Source organism: Cordyceps fumosorosea (assembly GCF_001636725.1).
Source record: "Cordyceps fumosorosea ARSEF 2679 chromosome Unknown scaffold_75, whole genome shotgun sequence".
Classification (NCBI taxonomy): domain Eukaryota; kingdom Fungi; phylum Ascomycota; class Sordariomycetes; order Hypocreales; family Cordycipitaceae; genus Cordyceps; species Cordyceps fumosorosea.
In genome coordinates, this window is record NW_017387375.1 from 16,558 (window position 1) to 34,401 (window position 17,844).

Genomic DNA, 17,844 nt, shown 5'->3' on the forward strand with positions numbered 1-17,844 from the left:
GTTGCGGAAGCTCGCATCTTCCAGGTCTCCTCATTCAAACGATGTGTTCCACGCGACGCCGTTTTGCACGCACGTTCCACCAATAGCCTCTCGCCGTCCTGGTTCGTGTTCGTCTACCTTCCACCAGCAATGTGGTGGTGTTCACGAGCGATGGGCGTATGTCGTACAATCTTAACAATAGAAACTCAGGCGAAAGCTGGGCCAAGTCCTCCAACGACATAACCCCGAAGGACCCCATTCACCACTGGGCATGGCCTTTCTTGCACGTCTCGGGTTGACTGCTCTCTTCATGTTCTCCTCTTCAATGGAACCAATCTCGTTTATCGCAGCTGCGAATCCTGCGCCGAAATTGACTTCTAGTTCTAATCGTCAGGCTGTGTCACTCTCACGAGGCTGGCCCATATTTCGAGTTCAGTTGGCGGTTTTGTATGTGTCAAGTTGTTCTGCTAGGGCTTAGAAAAGGGCCAAACCCTCCCGTCCCAGATCAAGTATTCTCTTACTGTAGTCTATCTGTGTCCTAATTCTCGTCCAGCTACTCCAGAACGCGCCGTCTTGCCATCAATCATCCATCGCGCGTTGGCCACCGCATCATTCTTAGGCTATTGCAACCCTAATAACAACACGACATTGGACGGAGGGCCTGGGCAGTCTTTCACTTCTCTTTATACTATTTATGAGAACGTTCATGTCAGAGAAGCCTCTCCAGTTCGCTGCCCCTGCGGCTAGCGAAGCTCCCGCCACAAAGGAGCCAAAGCACTCCGTCAATGATGTACCTTGCAGCGAGAATGGTGAAGACGGCGAGTCTCTGTCCAGCGAGGTGCAGAGCGGCGTGCCGGCCATGGAAGCCACAGCGAAAGTTTGAACGAAAACGACGCTGATGGTCTCTTGCATCTTTATCTGAGTCATCTACTTTGTCGATTCTATGCAGATGGGCACGATCGGCCTGCTCACGCCCTATGTCACGTCCAACTTTGCACGCCATTCGCTCACGCCTACAGTCGGTATCATGACCTCCATCATAGGCGGCATCTCCAAGCTCACGCTTGCCAAGATTCTCGACGTTTTTGGCCGACCTCAGGGCTATCTCATCAGCATCTTACCGCCACCAGCAACGTCGAAATGTTTGCCGCCGCACAAGTGTTCTACTGGGTGGGCATGAATAGCATCGCCTACGCGCTTAGTGTCGCGCCTGCAGACATGTCGTTGCTCAAGAACCTTGGCCTAGCCATCGCATTCTCTACGTCGCCATTCAGCATCACCACCTGGGTCAATGGGCGCATTGCGGAGAGTTTCTACAAGCTTTATCCCGATGGCACCCGTTCCGGCCCCGGTTTCCGCTGTGCTTTTGGTGCGTTTTCGATAATCACGCCGGCTGTTACGCTACCCTTTTTTGTTCTCTTCGTCTACAACCTGCGAAAGGCAATCAGACTCGGCGTCATTACCAAGACCAAGTCGAACCGTACCCTTGTGCAATCCTTCGTTCACTACGGCTGCGAGTTTGACATTGTCGGTCTCTTCCTCGACTCAGCTGGTCTCTCAATTTTCCTACTTCCGTTCAATATTTATTCCCTTCAAGCGCCAGAGTGACGTGCGCCAATCATTATCTGCTTTTTCATCTTTGGCGGGCTTTTGATCATTGGGTTTGCCGTCTGGGAGAAGTATCTTGCTCCAGTAAAATTTCTTCCCTACGAACTACTCGATCGTACGGTCCTTGGATCCTGTGTGCTTCTGGGCGTTTCCTTCATCAGCTTCTACATTTGGAGCAGTTTCTTTGGCTCATTTCTCCAAGTTGTCATGGATCTTGACCTCACCACGACAGGCTACATCACGCAAATGTTTAATGTTGGCTCCTACTTCTTTGCTCTCGTTATCGGTCTTGTCATCCGCCAAACCGGCAACTACAAGTGGCCTGTGCTGCTCTTCGGTCTGCCCATCACAGTCCTCGGAGTCCGGCACTATGATCAAGTTTCGTAACCCTGGTGTCAACATTGGCTGTATTGTCATGTCGCAGATCTTTGTTGCTTTTGGTGGCGGTACCAACTCGGTCTGTCAGCAGGTTGCCATCATGAGTGTTGTCAAGCACCAGCATATCGCCGTTGTTCTGGTTATCCAATCCATGGCCGCTAGCATCGGTGGCGGTATCGGCCGCTCCATCAGCAGTGCCATCTGGCAAGGTGTCTTCCCCGGTAAGCTGCGCGAATACCTGCCTGAGGCGGATCGCCAAAACTGGGCAAGGATATACGGCGACATTACCGTTCAACTGAGCTACCCCGTCGGATCGCCAAGTCGAGATGCGATTCAAACAGCATATGCAGACGGCCAGTGTGCTATGCTAATCGGTGCGACAGCTATTTATGCGATTGCTTTCATGGCTGTAGCATGTTGGCGCAACGTCAATGTCAAGAACATTAAGCAAGTCAAGGGTCTTTTTTTTTAATCTATTGTAGAATAGGGATTTTTTAAGAAGAGATACTCGGTTCCAAGGCATGTATGTGCTTGGTCTTTACGGTTTCATGCTTGTTTAATTTCCACGCACTGTGTACTCCTAAAGCACCCCTTTCACTCTAGGCTCGCATCTGAAGTCAAGAATCCACCAACGCCGCGACCGATTACGTCAAGGTCTTTATTCACAAGGAACTATATGCGAGAATTTATGCATCGACCACGGTCTCTTTCATTCCACCAAGCTGCATGTACTCCCAGCAAACTAAAATGTTAGTTGGTGGAGGAGTTCAAGGCTGTAGAGAATGAACTTACTGTCAAAGCCCAAGTCATTACGAAAGTACGCTTGCATAACATCTTCACCCGAAACCGTGCCGGCATCAGGGCTGGAAGCGACGGCCTTCTTGCCAACAGCAAGACCAATGACGGCCGGGAACTCGGTTAGCTCGCTGTACTTAACCTGATGGCCACCGGGAACACGGTCACGTAGAATAGTTTGGTGAATGTTGTGGGCGACGTAGTGACCGCCGTGCATGGCTCCGCCACAACGCTTGATTCCGCTCCATCTCGCAGCGTCGCCGGCGCAGAAATGATACTCGGCATTGGGGGTTCCCTCGACAATTGTGAGGCTTCAGACATAAGTCAAGTGAACCAATAACTCGCATGTTCCAAGAATACATACTTTGGATTGATCTTGACAAGGTTGTTTTCGTCAAGAGCTGTGGCGGGCATATAAGCAGTGGTCGAGGCAGGCTGCGAAACGGCCAAGATGACTTCGCTAGCTGCCATCTTGTGTCCATTTAGAAATTCAAGCTCGTATTTGATGCTACCGTCCATTGTCTCCACGCGGGTGGACTTGCTGAGGCGGTGATTCATGAGTACAGTTACACCGCTCTCTCGCAGCAGTTCGAGAGTGGTATCCTTGCACTCATCGGAGAGCGCCTCAGATGAGAGCAGCTTTTCGTGCGAATGCACGAGTGTAACATTGATCCGGGGATGAACGACCTTGAGCTCGGCGGCCATCTCAATACCGACAGCGCCGCCGCCGACAACGACAACGCCGTGCTGTGCATTGCTCACAGCGTGTATGTGCTCGGCGGCCTCGACCAGGTACTGCTTGCGGGATAGCGATTGTGGGACTACCGGCCACACGCGGCGGAGACCAGATGCCGCGACAAAGAAATCGTAGGTGTGCTCAGTCGCGATTTTTGTTACGGTATCGAGAGTCGTGACAGTCTTGGAGGCGCAGTCGACAGTAGTGACGGATCCGATGACGACTTTAATGTTGGGTTGCTGAAGACTGGGAATGTCCTGGAACTTGACCCAGGCCTTTTTGGTATACTTGGAGTCGGCGAGCGCAAGCGGGGAGCCAATAAGATGGTCTAATCTTATTAGGCCCTTCGACTTTAGTAAATGGGTCTCTTGCCGAGGACTCACAGAACCCGTCTCGCTCATCGGCGATGGTGATTTCAACGTCTATTTTCTCAAAGTTGGGCACATGGGTGTAGGCCTCGCCAGACATGCGAGGGCTGGCACCAGAAACCAGATCCAGCAGGTTCAGAGCAGTAGAGAGGCCGGCATAGCTACCGCCGGCAATAAAGACGCGCACTGGCGCAGAATTTTGCGAGAGGGAGGCCATTTCTTCCGAATGTCTCGATAATAGAGCTGCGGCGTGACGAGAGGATGCAAACAAACCGTACTGAAACGCCCAAGGGGAAACGGAGGAATTAACCGGCTGGCTTCGGTGTGGAGTGGAGAGTGTCTAGCGTTTGGTGGGGAAGACGTGGGAAGAGGAGAAGAAGTTGGTGCAACGAGGATACAGAACTGATGCAGGATATGTTCTAGGAGAGACGGTGAGGCTTCTTGCAGCTGACAGGAAGAAACTGGAACCGGTGGCAAGACTGTGGAATGAACAGGTAGTGCGGGGAACAGCTATGAGGAAAAGCGAAAGATTAGAGTCTCGACAAAGAATAGCCCCAATGTCATGTGTAATAATAAGGCGAGAGACTTGTCAATGGGCGCTGCGCAGGACATGCAGCCAAATACCTACTGTGTGGGATGCAATATCACAGTGTCTGCGTACATAAGTGCTAGAAGGTTGGAGGGGCATCGAGCATGCTGCAAGAATATTGCTCAGCGAATTGAATGCATGGATCGCAAATTGGCGGGAAAGGATGAATACATGCGAGCTTGGCAAGAGGGAGCCAACCCATCTCGTTTTGCTGGGATCAAGGCCCATCGTGACCGCCGGTTACGGGGGCCGCCCCTTATCTGATCCGTGTTGGCCGGCGCCAGCCTCGGATTAAGTTCTGTCGGGTGACCGAAGGCTCGGTACAGCATGCGCAACATTGATATGAAGGAGGGCGCCATGTACGTAATTCCGATCAGCGTCTCATTATTCCAGGCATTTGTTTGCTTTTATTAGCACAAGAAAAAACTTTTGTCGCGTTGCCTTGGCCGAGATGACCGACCCGCTGTCACAGAGAAAAGCTGATCAGATAAAACGGGGGCCTCAGCACTTGATGAAAAAAAAAAAGCCCAGTCCAATTTCCTGTGATGGCAATTTCTGTCAAGCATGCTCGCAGTCAGGAGGGGCCGGTGCATTGAGAGCGTACTTGCCAGAAGCAATCAAGGGGACTTTTTGGCGACAAGTCGGCGCGAAAAGATTCTGATAACCTGAGGAATGAGCCATTTTATGTTGTGATTTGTACAGGAGCGACTCTTAGCACGAAGCCAGAACCCACGTGCCGTTACTCCGTACTGGCCTAAAAATTATCTGATCCTTGATGCCCCACAGGACGGACAGTACATACAACATACATACTATGTACCTTACCACTATGTACCTTACCTAACAACTATGTAGGTAGTCTGTCACACAGTAAAGATATCATCCCAGCTCAAAACAGTGTCACTCACCCACTCCCTACAAATAGTTACACGAGAAGATGAATTAGCCGCTGAGTATGTGTTCATTATTAGCTCGCGGAGCCTCGAGTTGCCTTATCAATCAGTCAACAGCAGCTTAGCTTAGCCCTCCGCCGTGCACCTCCCTCCTCCCTCCCCACCCCTCCTCCCTAGCTACCTGGCCCATGATGCGGATGCCTCCATCTATGTATCATATCCACACACCCCTGTATTCATGTCCATCTTTTGCCTTTCCCCTCCAGCCTCGCCCTCTTCTTTCGTTTCGCTCGCTGCCCCCGCTCAAATGTACCGGTACTTGCTCACTCTCACTTCAACTCATTCGTTGAGCTGGCAGCTAAAATCCCTGCACCTTGAGAGTAGTTAGGCACTTCGGAGACATGTGGAAGGGGTGCGCATTTGGTGCTCAAGAAAAGAAACCTGACAGGCAGGTACTTGCTCAAGCACCCGAAGTACTTCTCTTGGTGATCCAGATACCTTAAGCTTCCTAGCTTCCTACATAGCTTCCCAGCAGGAGATTCGTAGGCCCAGCCAGTGTCTCTCATCCAAAGCCCGCAGCCGCCTACGAACTAGTTGACGTTGGCAAGCTCGGCACGGTACTGTGCCGTCTTGTCAAATTTCTCTCGGCTCCAGTTTCTCTCAAATCTTTTGGTAGAGAGTCGCCTCATCCGTACCTTTCTTTGCTTCTTTGCCCTTTGCCCTTTGCCCTTTGCCCTTTGCCCTTTGCCCACACCAGTGGATCAGACAGAACTCCTGGATTCCTAATATTGTCACCTTTCATTCGACAGGCTGAGCATTTGTGGAAGTTTGAGACGAGCCGGAACCAACTGTCATTTCCGTGTTGACTCATTAGTTGCTGCCATCTTTCGCCAAGCCTTCTTGATCGATTGTGGTGCAAGTGCTTGCTACTAGGAGCTGCCATCAGCGTGAGGTTCAAGATTGACCTTCATCTTCTTTCCAAAGAACACCGTTTCAACAGCCGTTGAATCATGACAGCAAGATTTTTCTGCATTTGACTTGTTCGAATTTCTATTAGACCGGCTCAGTCATGGCTGCCGACCCCAACAACATCACTGCGACGGATCTCCCGTTGCCCACGGCAGACCGCCAACGCAGCCAAGGCCAAGACACCGGAGACAGCAACCTCGCCACGCCGGCCCAAGACTACGACCGCGCGCCTGCTACCGATACGATAGTTTCCATACCGCTCCCAAAACTCAATGGGTCGTCTGCGAATCCAACTGAGCCTTCCGATTCCAAAGCTGGCCAAGACGAGCAAGCCACGGCATGTGGTGAGCCGATACCAACGAGAAAAGAGGCTGTATGCACTCTCAATTCTAGACAGTCAGGTGAAGGAAGGGTCTTCAGTTTCTAACATTGCGATACAGTTCTTCACATATTTTCAGCTTCTAGTCTACGCGAGCCCGACATGGAAAGACTATCTCCTCCTCATTGGCGGTCTCTTCATATCCGCTGCCGCTGGTGTCCCAATCCCCCTTATGGGAATCTTCTTCGGTCAGCTCGTCGACGATCTCAACCAAGGCACGTGCGATGCCAAAGACCGCGCCGACCTCCTCAAAGCGTCCCCCGATGAGCTGCAGCACTCTGTCAACGAAAAAGTTCTCAAGCTCCTCTACATTGGCATAGCCAGCTTCGCTCTCATTTACGCCTACCTCGTATGTTGGGCCATCTTCTCTCGTCGTCTCGAAGCCCGCATTCGTGACACCTACTTCCGCACCCTCCTACGCCAGGATGCCACTTTCTATGACAAGCGCCAGGCCGGCGAGCTGTCGTCTCGACTTAACGCAGACATGCAGACCATCCAGTCTGGCACATCGGAAAAGGTCGGCATCTGCATTGCCTGCATGTCGTTTTTTATTACGGCTTACGTCGTTGGATTTGTCAAGGATGCAAAGCTCGCCGGCATGCTCATCTCTCTCATCCCAGCCTTCCTCCTGCTCTCTGTGGTCGGCAGCTACTTCACGCAAAAGTTTACCATTGCCATGTCAAATGCCATCGCGTCAGCCTCCTCTGTTGCACAAGAGACTCTTTCTCATATTGCCATCGTACAGGCCTTCAACGCCGGCCCTCGGCTTGAGGTCAAGTTTGCCGCTGCCATGAACCTCGCTCGCAGCGAAGGCATCAACAAGGCTTTCGTGGCTGCCTTGCAGGCCGGCACGCTCTATCTCATTGCTTACTCCGCTAATGCGCTTGCATTTTGGCAGGGCAGTCGCCAGATTGCGGATGCCGTCGGATCCAAACATGGCACTAGTGTTGGAGACATCTACGTGGTCATCTTTTTGCTTGTGGATGCGTGTATCATTCTCGGATCTATCGCCCCGTATCTTCCAATGCTAGGCGCCGCCGCTGCGGCATTCCGCAAGGTTCGCCGAGATATCGAAGCTCCTGTTGCCATTGACTCTGGTTCTGACAAGGGCGAAAAACTCCCTGCCAATACTGCTGGCGGCATCAAGTTTGATGGTGTCACTTTTGCCTATGTATCCCGTCCCGACCGCCCTGTCCTCAGGAATGTTTCGTTCGAGTGCGCTCCTGGCAAGTACACGGCACTGGTAGGTCTCTCTGGCAGCGGTAAGTCTACTGTTGCTGGCCTGACTACACGTTTGTATGATCCTACCGAGGGTACTGTGACGCTCGACGGCCGCAACCTCCGGGACCTCAATGTTAGAAGCCTGCGGAGTTTAATGAGTCTTGTACAGCAAGAGCCTTCGCTCCTCAGTCGCTCCATTCTTGAAAACATTGCGCTGGGCGTGCTTAATTCACCTTGGGAACATCACCGCAAGTTCCAGGCCATCATCGACAGTCCTATATTGGCGCGGCTCGCAGCGAATATCCAGGAAAAGACTGACATGGACATGGCTGCGCATGAATTCGGTGCTGATGTGGTTGAGCTTGTTGGTATGGTTCGCGAAGCAGCCAAGCTCGCCGATGCCGCTTCCTTCATCGAAACACTTGAGCGCGGCTACGGTACGGATGTGGGCCTCAGTGGCAAGCTTGTCAGCGGTGGACAGAGACAACGGATTGCTCTAGCTCGTGCTCTTATACGCGATCCCAGAATATTAATTCTCGACGAAGCTACCTCAGCTCTGGATTCTGCTAGTGAGCGACGCATCCAAACGGCTGTCGAGTCCATTGCCAAGGATCGCACCCTAATCGCCATTGCACATCGGTTATCTACCATCAAGAATGCCGATAACATCATTGTCATGAGCAATGGAGTCATTCTCGAACAGGGTACGCACAGTGAGCTAATAGCTCTCAACGGGAATTATGCCACCATGGTCCGCCTCCAGAACATCGAAGCGGAGAGGCATGACGACAGTGCCTCGCTTGCGAGCACGGCCCGTGGCGATGTTGAAATTGACGTATCGGGCCATGACTCCATTACCCCTGAGGATGAGCCCGTCAAGGCTAATGATATCATTTCTGGTACCACGGGTCAAACCACACGAGTCGATGAAGATGCCGCTGCTGCCCAGACCGACCTGGATGCCAACAAGTCGACCGGCACGGTCATTCGCAGCATGTTCAAGCTCATCCGACCCAACCTTCTCTGGCTCGTCATTGCCATCTTTGCCGGCACAATCGTCGGCCTCACCTTTTCGGCTTCCGGTCTCATTTTCGGAAACACCATCGGCAACGTCAGTCCCTGCAATAGCACCGATCACATCAGGTGGGCGGGCCGATTCTTTGGTGGCCTCTTCTTCATGCTTGCGGTTGTTGAGCTGCTCGCCAATTCAACGAGTTGGTCTGGCTTTGGTTATGTTGCTGAGAAGCTTCTCTATCGCATTCGCGTGCTCACGTTCCGCTCTCTGTATCAGAAGGATATGGACTGGCACCAGGCCAGTGGCCGCACACCGGCATCTCTACTATCCGTCGTCACGGCCGACACCGCTGCTGTTGGCGGCTTCAGTGGCTCCATCATCGGCACCATGTTCTCCATCATAGTTAACTTTCTGGTCGCTATTATCATGTCGCACATTATTGCTTGGAAGATTGCTGTTGTCTGCCTCGTGACCGTGCCTCTACTACTTGGCTCCGGTGTCATGCAGGTGCGCTCACTGTCTCAATTCGAGCGTAAGCATGCCAGTGCATTTTCCTCGGCCATCGGTATCACTGTCGAGGCCATCAACTCCTTCAAGACGGTCTCGGCTCTTTCTATTGAGGATGAGATTCTCGGAACATACCGACGAGCCTTGTACGGGCCGCAAAAGGAAATCACGATGTTTAGTCTCTGGACCAATTTTTGGCTCGCCATGGCGAATAGCACTTGCAACCTCATTTATGCCTTTGCCTACTGGTGGGGTTCCACGCGAATTATCAAGGGCGAAAATACGCAGACACAATTCCTCATTATTTTGATGTCGATGCTTGTCAGCGCACAGCTCTGGGGTCAGATGTTTAGCCTTGCGCCTGAAATTTCGCGGGCTCGTGCTGCTGCGTCTCGTATCTTGAGCTTGATTGACCTCGATTCCGCAAAGTCGCTTGCCAGTGAGAAGGGAGTACCGGACGTCGAGGCTGATGCACACCCGCCGAGCAAGCCGTCAGGCCCGAACCAGGGCTCCACCATCACTTTTAAGGATGTGGCCTTTGCATATCCTTCTAGAACCAAAATTCAGATCTTGAAGGGCATGTCATTCACTATCAATGCGGGTCAGTTTTGCGGTCTTGTCGGGCCCTCTGGCGCCGGCAAGTCCACCATCATGTCACTCGTTCAACGCATGTACCGTCCTTCGGCCGGTGTGGTCGAGATTGACGGAGTAGATATCTGCGCCAAGGAGGGCACCGAGTTCCGTGACGACGTCGCCGTTGTACCTCAGGACTGCGCTCTATTTGAGGGCACTATCAAATTCAATGTCAGCCTGGGTGCGCGCCCCAGCAGCGAGCCGACCGACACCGAGATTGAGGAAGCATGCCGCCTTGCCAATATCCATGACACCATTGCGTCGTTGCCCGACGGCTATGACACTGAGTGTGGTCCCAACGGATCGCGCCTCTCTGGTGGTCAACGTCAGCGTCTAGCGATTGCTCGTGCACTGGTCCGCAAGCCGAAGCTTCTGCTCTTAGACGAGAGCACTAGCGCTCTCGATGCCGAGAGCGAGCGCGCGCTACAGGAGGGTCTGGAGAGGGCAGCTAAGGGCATCACAGTGATTGCCATCACGCATAGACTACATACAGTGCGCAAGGCCGACGTCATTTTTGTGATTGAGGGTGGCCAGCTTGTGGAAAAGGGTCGCCACGATGAGCTGGTGGAGAGAAGCGAATCATACAGGGTTAATGCGTTGTCACAAATGCTACCAACGTAAACATGCCTCTTTTTAGGCGTGGGTTGTATGGCCAACCCAGTCTTGTTTTTCTGTTCGTGTATGAAACACGCATCCGAGAGTTCATTAGACGCATTGTAATGCCAGTAAATGCTGAAGTTTTACTTGAACAACAAGTGGAGAAAACAGTAGATGAATTGATGATAAATTTCAAATATGGAGAGGAGAACAAGGCGCCTCTAAACGGGGATTAGGTTAATCTTAATCGATATGTTCGTAAGGGGTTCTTTGTCACAGGGCCGGTGCAGTGATTGCCTGCCATCTAGCCGTGGTTAGTAAAGGCATCATGCTATGATCAGTGAAGGAAGGGTAGGCTTGAGCTAAATTACAGTTTTGCGTTGCCAGTTGCTCGGGCTGATGTCGATCAGAATTCAATAAACCTGCCTCTAGCCCATCAGACTTGGCTACCTATGTACAGAGCTATGGTTTCATGTCATGTTCATGCTCTAATCTGTGCTGTTGTCATGCTCTAATCTGTGCCCTGGGCGGTTGCTTGCTTACCATTTTGGGTACCAGCACGCCTAAGGTGCCTACAAAGGCAGCCTAAAGTAGTGCATAGGTACATAGGTAGGCAAGTACGGTACTCCGTATGAGGTATGTATCTACATGTAGGTAGCATGCAGTTGGCCCCTGCTGTGTCATGCAGGTTGAGGCAGTTATCTTGGTATCGGTGTATCAGTGTGACCATACCTGACATTAGCAACATTGGATCGGAAGCGGTTACCTGTACAGTAGCCAGAAGCGACAACAGCACTGACCTTGAGCCCAGGGCGACGACAGGTACATTCGTGGTGAGAGGTACTAAGGTACCCCTCAGCCCCCAAAATGCAGCGCTTCTTACTGGCCACCTATGTATGTATGTACCCGCAGCCAGCGCTATAAAACCCAATTCTACCAACCGCTCGCTCACCAAGACTCTGGCCAGAATGAGTGCCACTAAACTCTCTTTATTCCAGCCCTCGATGTCGTGACGCTTTTTCTCCCCTTCCAACCCCAACACAAGGCGCAACCATTCAGGGCCCGTCTTCTCCAGAGCGTCCCTCCTCCGTCTCTCGCACCGTCGCGGCCGGCCCTTCACCATCACCCTGCAGCCACGTAGCTGGACAAAGCTCTCGCAGCCCCCCCAGCAGCAGCGAGCGAGGAGGGACTCTATACACATCTACACCCGTCTCTGGCGCTATCGAGCTTCTCGAATATCCTGAAAAGCCTCCCAGAGATCCTCGAGAGCAGCATCACCACGAAAAGCGTGAAGCGAAACGCCTCTGGCTCGAGGCTCAAGATGAGATGAAGTTCTCCCACAGCATCCAATTCAATGCTGTCCCGGACTGGAGCAGCCACTATATTGCCTACAGCAATCTCAAGAAGCTGTAAATCTCGCTTGATCTTTTGGCTCTTCATTGTTCTTGACACTGACCGATTCTCATAGCATATACAACCTCGAGAAGAATGCTGCCCAGGCACGCTCCGGTGACCACGAATCACGACCCCTCATCTCCACCGACGAACCTGAAGACGTGTTCTCCAAGGCTCTTGGCATAGAACTAGAGAAGATCTGCTCATTCTATGTCGCCAAGGAGGGTGAACTTCATGACGATGTCTCCCAACTATTACGCGACGTCGCCGATCAGCCAGCGCTAGAATCATCCACAACCTTCCGTCGCAGATCCAATGACACAAACCGCCCCGATCGCAGCGGCCACCATGGCCGCACCGCGAGCGTCACCGACCAAACATCTGACGATGATGCTGGCGACGACACGGGCAGCGAAGAGGAGGATGAAAGCGCTGCACTTACCCATGCCAAAGGCCAAGGCCGTCGCAGCACAGCACCCAACTTTGCACCGCCCCCTTTGAAGTCTGGTCCATCCTCCGATCTCGGTCGCGCTCCATCTACACGCCGACACAGCACCACGTTTGACGACTACGGCGAGGTGAGCACCGTCTTCGCCTCGGCGCTCTTCCCGTCGGCCATCATGCTCAAGAAGCGCATCATTGGTCTCTATGTCTCTCTCTGCGAGCTCAAGTCGTACGTGCAACTCAACCGCACCGGTTTCGGCAAAGTACTCAAGAAGTTCGACAAAATCATGGATAAGGAGCTCCGCAATGTATACATCAAAACACACGTGGACACGGCGTATCCTTTCAAGGAGGATACCAAGAAGCATGTTGAAGACTACATTGCAGAGATGGAATCGGCATACTCCACCATTGTCACCGGCGGCGACGATGTTTTGGCCAAGAAGGAGCTACGCTCACATCTTCGCGAACATGTCGTTTGGGAGCGCAACACTGTCTGGCGTGACCTCATTGGTATTGAGCGCAGAGGAGAGGCTGCTCGACTCGGCTCGCTGCTTCTCGGGCCAGACTCAACCCAATCTAAGCGACTACAGGGAGATGACGACAAGACCATGCCAATGACCACCATTGCCACACCCTTCGGTCGACTTAGGCTACCTGTTTGGATGGCCAATTATTCTATGCTCACGCTCGTGCTCTCCACTGCAGCATTCTTTGCATTACTCTTCGTTCCCATCCTGAAGCACCCTGAGCAGCAAAACTGCCTCGCCATGTTGGTCTACGTGAGCCTCCTGTGGGCAACGGAGACACTTCCCCTCTTTGCTACTGCGCTTTTGATCCCCTTCCTCTCCGTCATACTCCGGGTCGTTCGTGATGAGCAGGGCGACCACCACCGTCGCTTCAACGCAAAGGATGCTACGGCGGCCATCTTTGCTTCCATGTGGAGCCCAGTAATCATGCTCCTGCTCGGCGGCTTCACTGTTGCTGCCGCCCTTTCCAAATGCACTATTGATAAGAAGCTAGCCACACTGGTTCTCAGCAAGGCTGGCACCAACCCCCGCGTCGTGTTGATTGCCAACATGCTTGTTGCGGCATTTGCATCGATGCTTATCAGCAATGTCGCCGCCCCTGTACTCTGTTATTCACTCATCGACCCCATGCTTCGCACTCTACCCTCTGATTCGCCCATGTCAAAGGCCGTCATCATGGGCATCGCGTTGGCGTCCAATATTGGCGGCATGTTGTCACCCATTGCGTCACCGCAAAACGTTGTTGCCATGGGTATCATGCAACCAGCACCGACTTGGCTTCAGTGGTTCTTCATCGTTATTCCCGTCGGCACGGTCTCGATTGTTGCCATTTGGATGCTGCTCCTGGTCACTTTCCAAACCAGCCAAGGAACATCTATCCAGCCTGTACGGCCACTTAAAGAGAAGTTCACCGCTTTGCAGTGGTTTGTAACCGTTGTAACGCTCATAACCATTGCTCTTTGGTGCGCAAGCCATCAGATGGAGGACGTCTTTGGAGACATGGGGGTCATCGCTATCATCCCGATTGTAACCTTCTTTGGCATGGGTATTCTCACCAAGGAGGACTTCAACAACTTTCCTTGGACTATCATCATCCTCGCCGCCGGCGGCCTGTCCCTAGGAAAAGCCGTCCGCTCCTCTGGTCTCCTCCACACACTAGCCGAAGTTGTGTCCAACGAGGTTCAAGGCATGGGTGCTTATGGCGTGCTCGTCGTCTTTTCGTCGCTGATTCTAGTTATTGCGACATTCATCAGCCATACAGTTGCAGCACTGATCTTCCTCCCACTCGTCTATGATGTCGGTGCCGCCATGAATCAACCTCATCCCAACCTATTAGTCATGGGCGGCGTGCTCATGTGTAGTGCTGCCATGGGTCTGCCAACCAGTGGCTTCCCTAATATGAGTAAGTTCTTCCTACTACTCAGAGCAAGACCGAGCGTAAATTTTTAACCCATTTGTTTTACAGCCGCTATAATGAAGGAGGATGCTACGGGTCAACGTTACCTCCAAGTCAAGCACTTCATTACCCGGGGTATTCCCAGCAGCATTCTCACACTTGTTGTTGTGGTGACATTGGGATACGGCATCATGCAAGTTGCTGGTCTAGACTGAGCTTGGTCATCTTCCCTACAGTTGCTGGGCGTGTAACTTTCGGTTGGTTGGCCCTCGCGACGATAATAGTTCCGTTTCATCACGCATTTCAATATTTGATGTACTTCGGATAGAACAAATGAAACGTACCCCGGTTTGGGTGCTATCACTGTGAAGGCAAAAGCCTCTATCGAGTGGCAGGCAGTGTCAGTCTGCTATGACTTGAGAATTCTTTTACCAACTGCGCAAATCTACTGTGCGGCGGCGCCGGGCATATTGGCACTTGCAGGTTCAGGGGCTGGTGAGAAAGAACTTTTGAGAAAGAAATTGTCAGAAGATCGGCATGGCCACAACCCACGGTCTGGTTCCGCTTTCAGTGAGATGAAGAATATATTCTGCCTCCTAGTGGCACTTCCAAGAAGGGTGCATCTGAATGTCTGCGACGCCAGCGAGCTGGATTCGCCAGTCGGCTTCACGGCAAACGGATGAGCGGCGAGGCCGAAGCCATCAGCAGTGATGCATGAATTGGGTAGAGGGAGGGGGGTTGAGCTTTCATTTCCTCGTGATATCCTTTCTGTGGTGTCGGAATAACGTATCTGATGTCGCGAGATTATACTGTTGTCGCTAGTGCAGCTGTTTCCCATCACTCCATCAAACCAACCCCTCGTGCTTCACATGCTCAGTCGGCGGTTGTAGCTCACAATTTGGCATACGAACCGCCTTGTCACGGTGATACCATTAGATATAGGTCCAGCTAGCATGATATTCTCACAGGGTCAAATCCCCATAGCAGCACTCGGTGCCACTGGCAGCCTTCTCTCGACCGTCACACACACAACGCCATTCGATTGGCCGTCGCCCGCAACAAGATTCGAACAAGCATGAAGACAGCCTTTCTATCCGTGAAACTCCACTGTGAGTTGATGGTTCGAAGGTGAGACTTGACTGGCTTCTATATTTGTTTGTTGCTGACCAGTGACGTCGCTACTGGCTCTCGTCGTTTAGTAGCCCTTGCGGTTCTTGGCAGAGAAATCATTCGTTTGACATCATGCGAGGCAAAGACTCTTAGATAAAATCCTACTAGCTACTACGCTTGGTCGCGATTGCAAAGCACACCGTACCGATTTGGAGTATGGTAAGCAAAGGGACGCGAGATTTTAGCACGGAACTCCGTGGGCGAGTTGCCAGATTTGTCAGTATAGTATGGCATTTCCTGACGACTTGTATGGGAGATTCCGGTGCTTGTTGGCTGATCGTCACCACGGCGGCTTAGTCTCGGTCATGGAAGCTCTTATCCGTCTCTGTGCCGAATCATGCTGCCAGCTTACATCGTCAACAAAGCTCGCCTCAAACGGGTAGCTCGAAAGAACTTTGCTGTTTGGTGTAGCAGAAGGAGGTATCATTGCGGACGGGAAGTTTATTGCAGACCCGGTCACTGATGCCCATTAGGCTTCTCCGCGGAAGAAAATCGGGATCGATTTCTATGCCTTTTGGAATTAGTTGAACCGATCGCCACCTAGGTTTGATTTAATTTAATTTGATTATTTACGTCTGTCGGCGCCCTAGTGTAGGCTTTTAAACGTGCTATCGAGCCTTCTACGGATAAACGTGTAGGCGTACCCACTTAGTAGGCCCCCATAGGGTAGCGCGCGCCTATATTCTCACTAGTTGCCCCTAGAATACTCTCCCTACTATTATCCTCTAACTATAGTAGTATTACGCCTAATAGTATATATTTATTTAAATTAATACCTATTAGTAGGATTATAATAATACTAGTATAATACACTTATAGTAATAATTATAATTATATTATACTAATAACTTTTATCTTTTAGTCTTTATATAAAGACTAGTAGGAGCCCTACTATTAGTAGTATATATTATTTAAAATAAAAGAAATAAAAGAAATATTTAATAAATAATATAAACTATTTAAACTAAATACTATATAGAGTATATTAGACTTATATATTCTATATAATATTATATATACTTATTAATCTTTAAATAGTAGAAGTTAATAATATTTATATATACTTTATAGAATCTATTAAGAAATTTCTTTATTATTATCTTTAGGTTAGAGTTTAATTAAACTTAAAGATAACTAAAGATCTTTTTATAATAAAAAAGATAAATAAGTGATTTTTAGTGCCTATAAGGGCACTCTAGTGTTACTTATTTAAGATAGAATCTTTTATAGTATTCTATAAAGTTACTATATTATAATTATACTATTAAAAAATAGTTAAGTAGATAGTAAAGAAAACTAAGTTCTAAAAGTTACTTTAGTCTAACTTTTAGACTAAGCTTTAAATACTCTATTCTTTTAATTAATACTTACTAGACTTAGTGATTAATCTATATTTATATTTTTTTTTATATAAAATAGATAGTAGATACTTATTTATAAAGAGTATAGTACTATACTTTATAAGTTAGTCTACTAGTTTATTACTAAAGATACTAGTATAACTAAAGGACTATTTAATTAAGATTAAATATAAGTACTTATTCTTAATCTTTAGAATTTTTAAAAATAGACTTATAAAGAGTCTACTACTATTATTCTAATATAGTTAATTATAAATATATTATTTATATAGATAATAATTAGTTTATAGAGACTATTCTACTATGTAACTACTTTAAGTCCTATAAGTATACTATATATCTTAGTATTAAATACTTCTTATTATCCTAACTATTTAGAACCTTAGTTTAGAAGTTATTTAATATAGAAAATAGTAAAACTATATTCTACTATATTAGTATTTATTTTAGAGTTATTACTAAAGACTATATAGTTTATAGATTAGTTAGTAAACTAATATTTAAACTCTATTATAGTATTCTCTTTAGTTTATCTTTCTATAGCCCTTTTTACTTATATATTATTAAAAAACCTCTATAGAATAAGTCTTAGTCTTTTAATTTTAATAGTATAATATATAGTCTAAAGGAGTCTTAAGTACTAAAGGACTATTTATTCTATAATAAGTAGTTTTTTATTAAGTTTAATTTCTTTTTATAATTATTATAACTTTTTACTAATTAAATATACTTTATTTAATATTATATATTAGACTACTATTTATTCTTAAATATACTAAAGTAGGATACTTACTAATAAGATACTTACTTCTTTCTAAAGAAACTCTAATAGTATTATCTTCTATATAAGTAGAACTATTCTATATATAAGATTAAATATA

At 49.2% G+C, this 17,844-nt stretch overlaps 4 protein-coding genes across 4 annotated transcripts; 3 read left to right on the top strand and 1 right to left on the bottom strand.

The window, feature by feature from the left end:
* Window positions 1-685: 685 nt before the first annotated feature.
* ISF_09800 (hypothetical protein) lies at window positions 686-2,437 on the top strand (the record flags this gene model as incomplete). The annotated part of the gene is made up of 5 exons (XM_018853401.1): window positions 686-856; window positions 929-1,121; window positions 1,196-1,531; window positions 1,790-1,947; window positions 2,012-2,437. 5 exons carry the CDS (start codon window positions 686-688, stop codon window positions 2,435-2,437), a joined length of 1,284 nt encoding a protein of 427 aa, XP_018699414.1.
* Window positions 2,438-2,651: 214 nt separating this feature from the next.
* Window positions 2,652-4,081, bottom strand: ISF_09801 (Pyridine nucleotide-disulfide oxidoreductase, NAD-binding domain protein; the record flags this gene model as incomplete). Its single annotated transcript, XM_018853402.1, has 4 exons — window positions 2,652-2,707; window positions 2,758-3,071; window positions 3,125-3,824; window positions 3,880-4,081. The coding sequence occupies 4 exons, from the start codon at window positions 4,079-4,081 to the stop codon at window positions 2,652-2,654; spliced, it is 1,272 nt and encodes a 423-aa protein (XP_018699415.1).
* Window positions 4,082-6,415: 2,334 nt separating this feature from the next.
* On the top strand, window positions 6,416-10,691 carry ISF_09802 (AtrH like protein; the record flags this gene model as incomplete). The annotated part of the gene is made up of 2 exons (XM_018853403.1): window positions 6,416-6,688; window positions 6,756-10,691. 2 exons carry the CDS (start codon window positions 6,416-6,418, stop codon window positions 10,689-10,691), a joined length of 4,209 nt encoding a protein of 1,402 aa, XP_018699416.1.
* An 843-nt stretch (window positions 10,692-11,534) lies between these two features.
* ISF_09803 (SPX domain protein) lies at window positions 11,535-14,647 on the top strand (the record flags this gene model as incomplete). The annotated part of the gene is made up of 4 exons (XM_018853404.1): window positions 11,535-11,565; window positions 11,713-12,076; window positions 12,136-14,438; window positions 14,502-14,647. 4 exons carry the CDS (start codon window positions 11,535-11,537, stop codon window positions 14,645-14,647), a joined length of 2,844 nt encoding a protein of 947 aa, XP_018699417.1.
* Window positions 14,648-17,844: the final 3,197 nt, after the last annotated feature.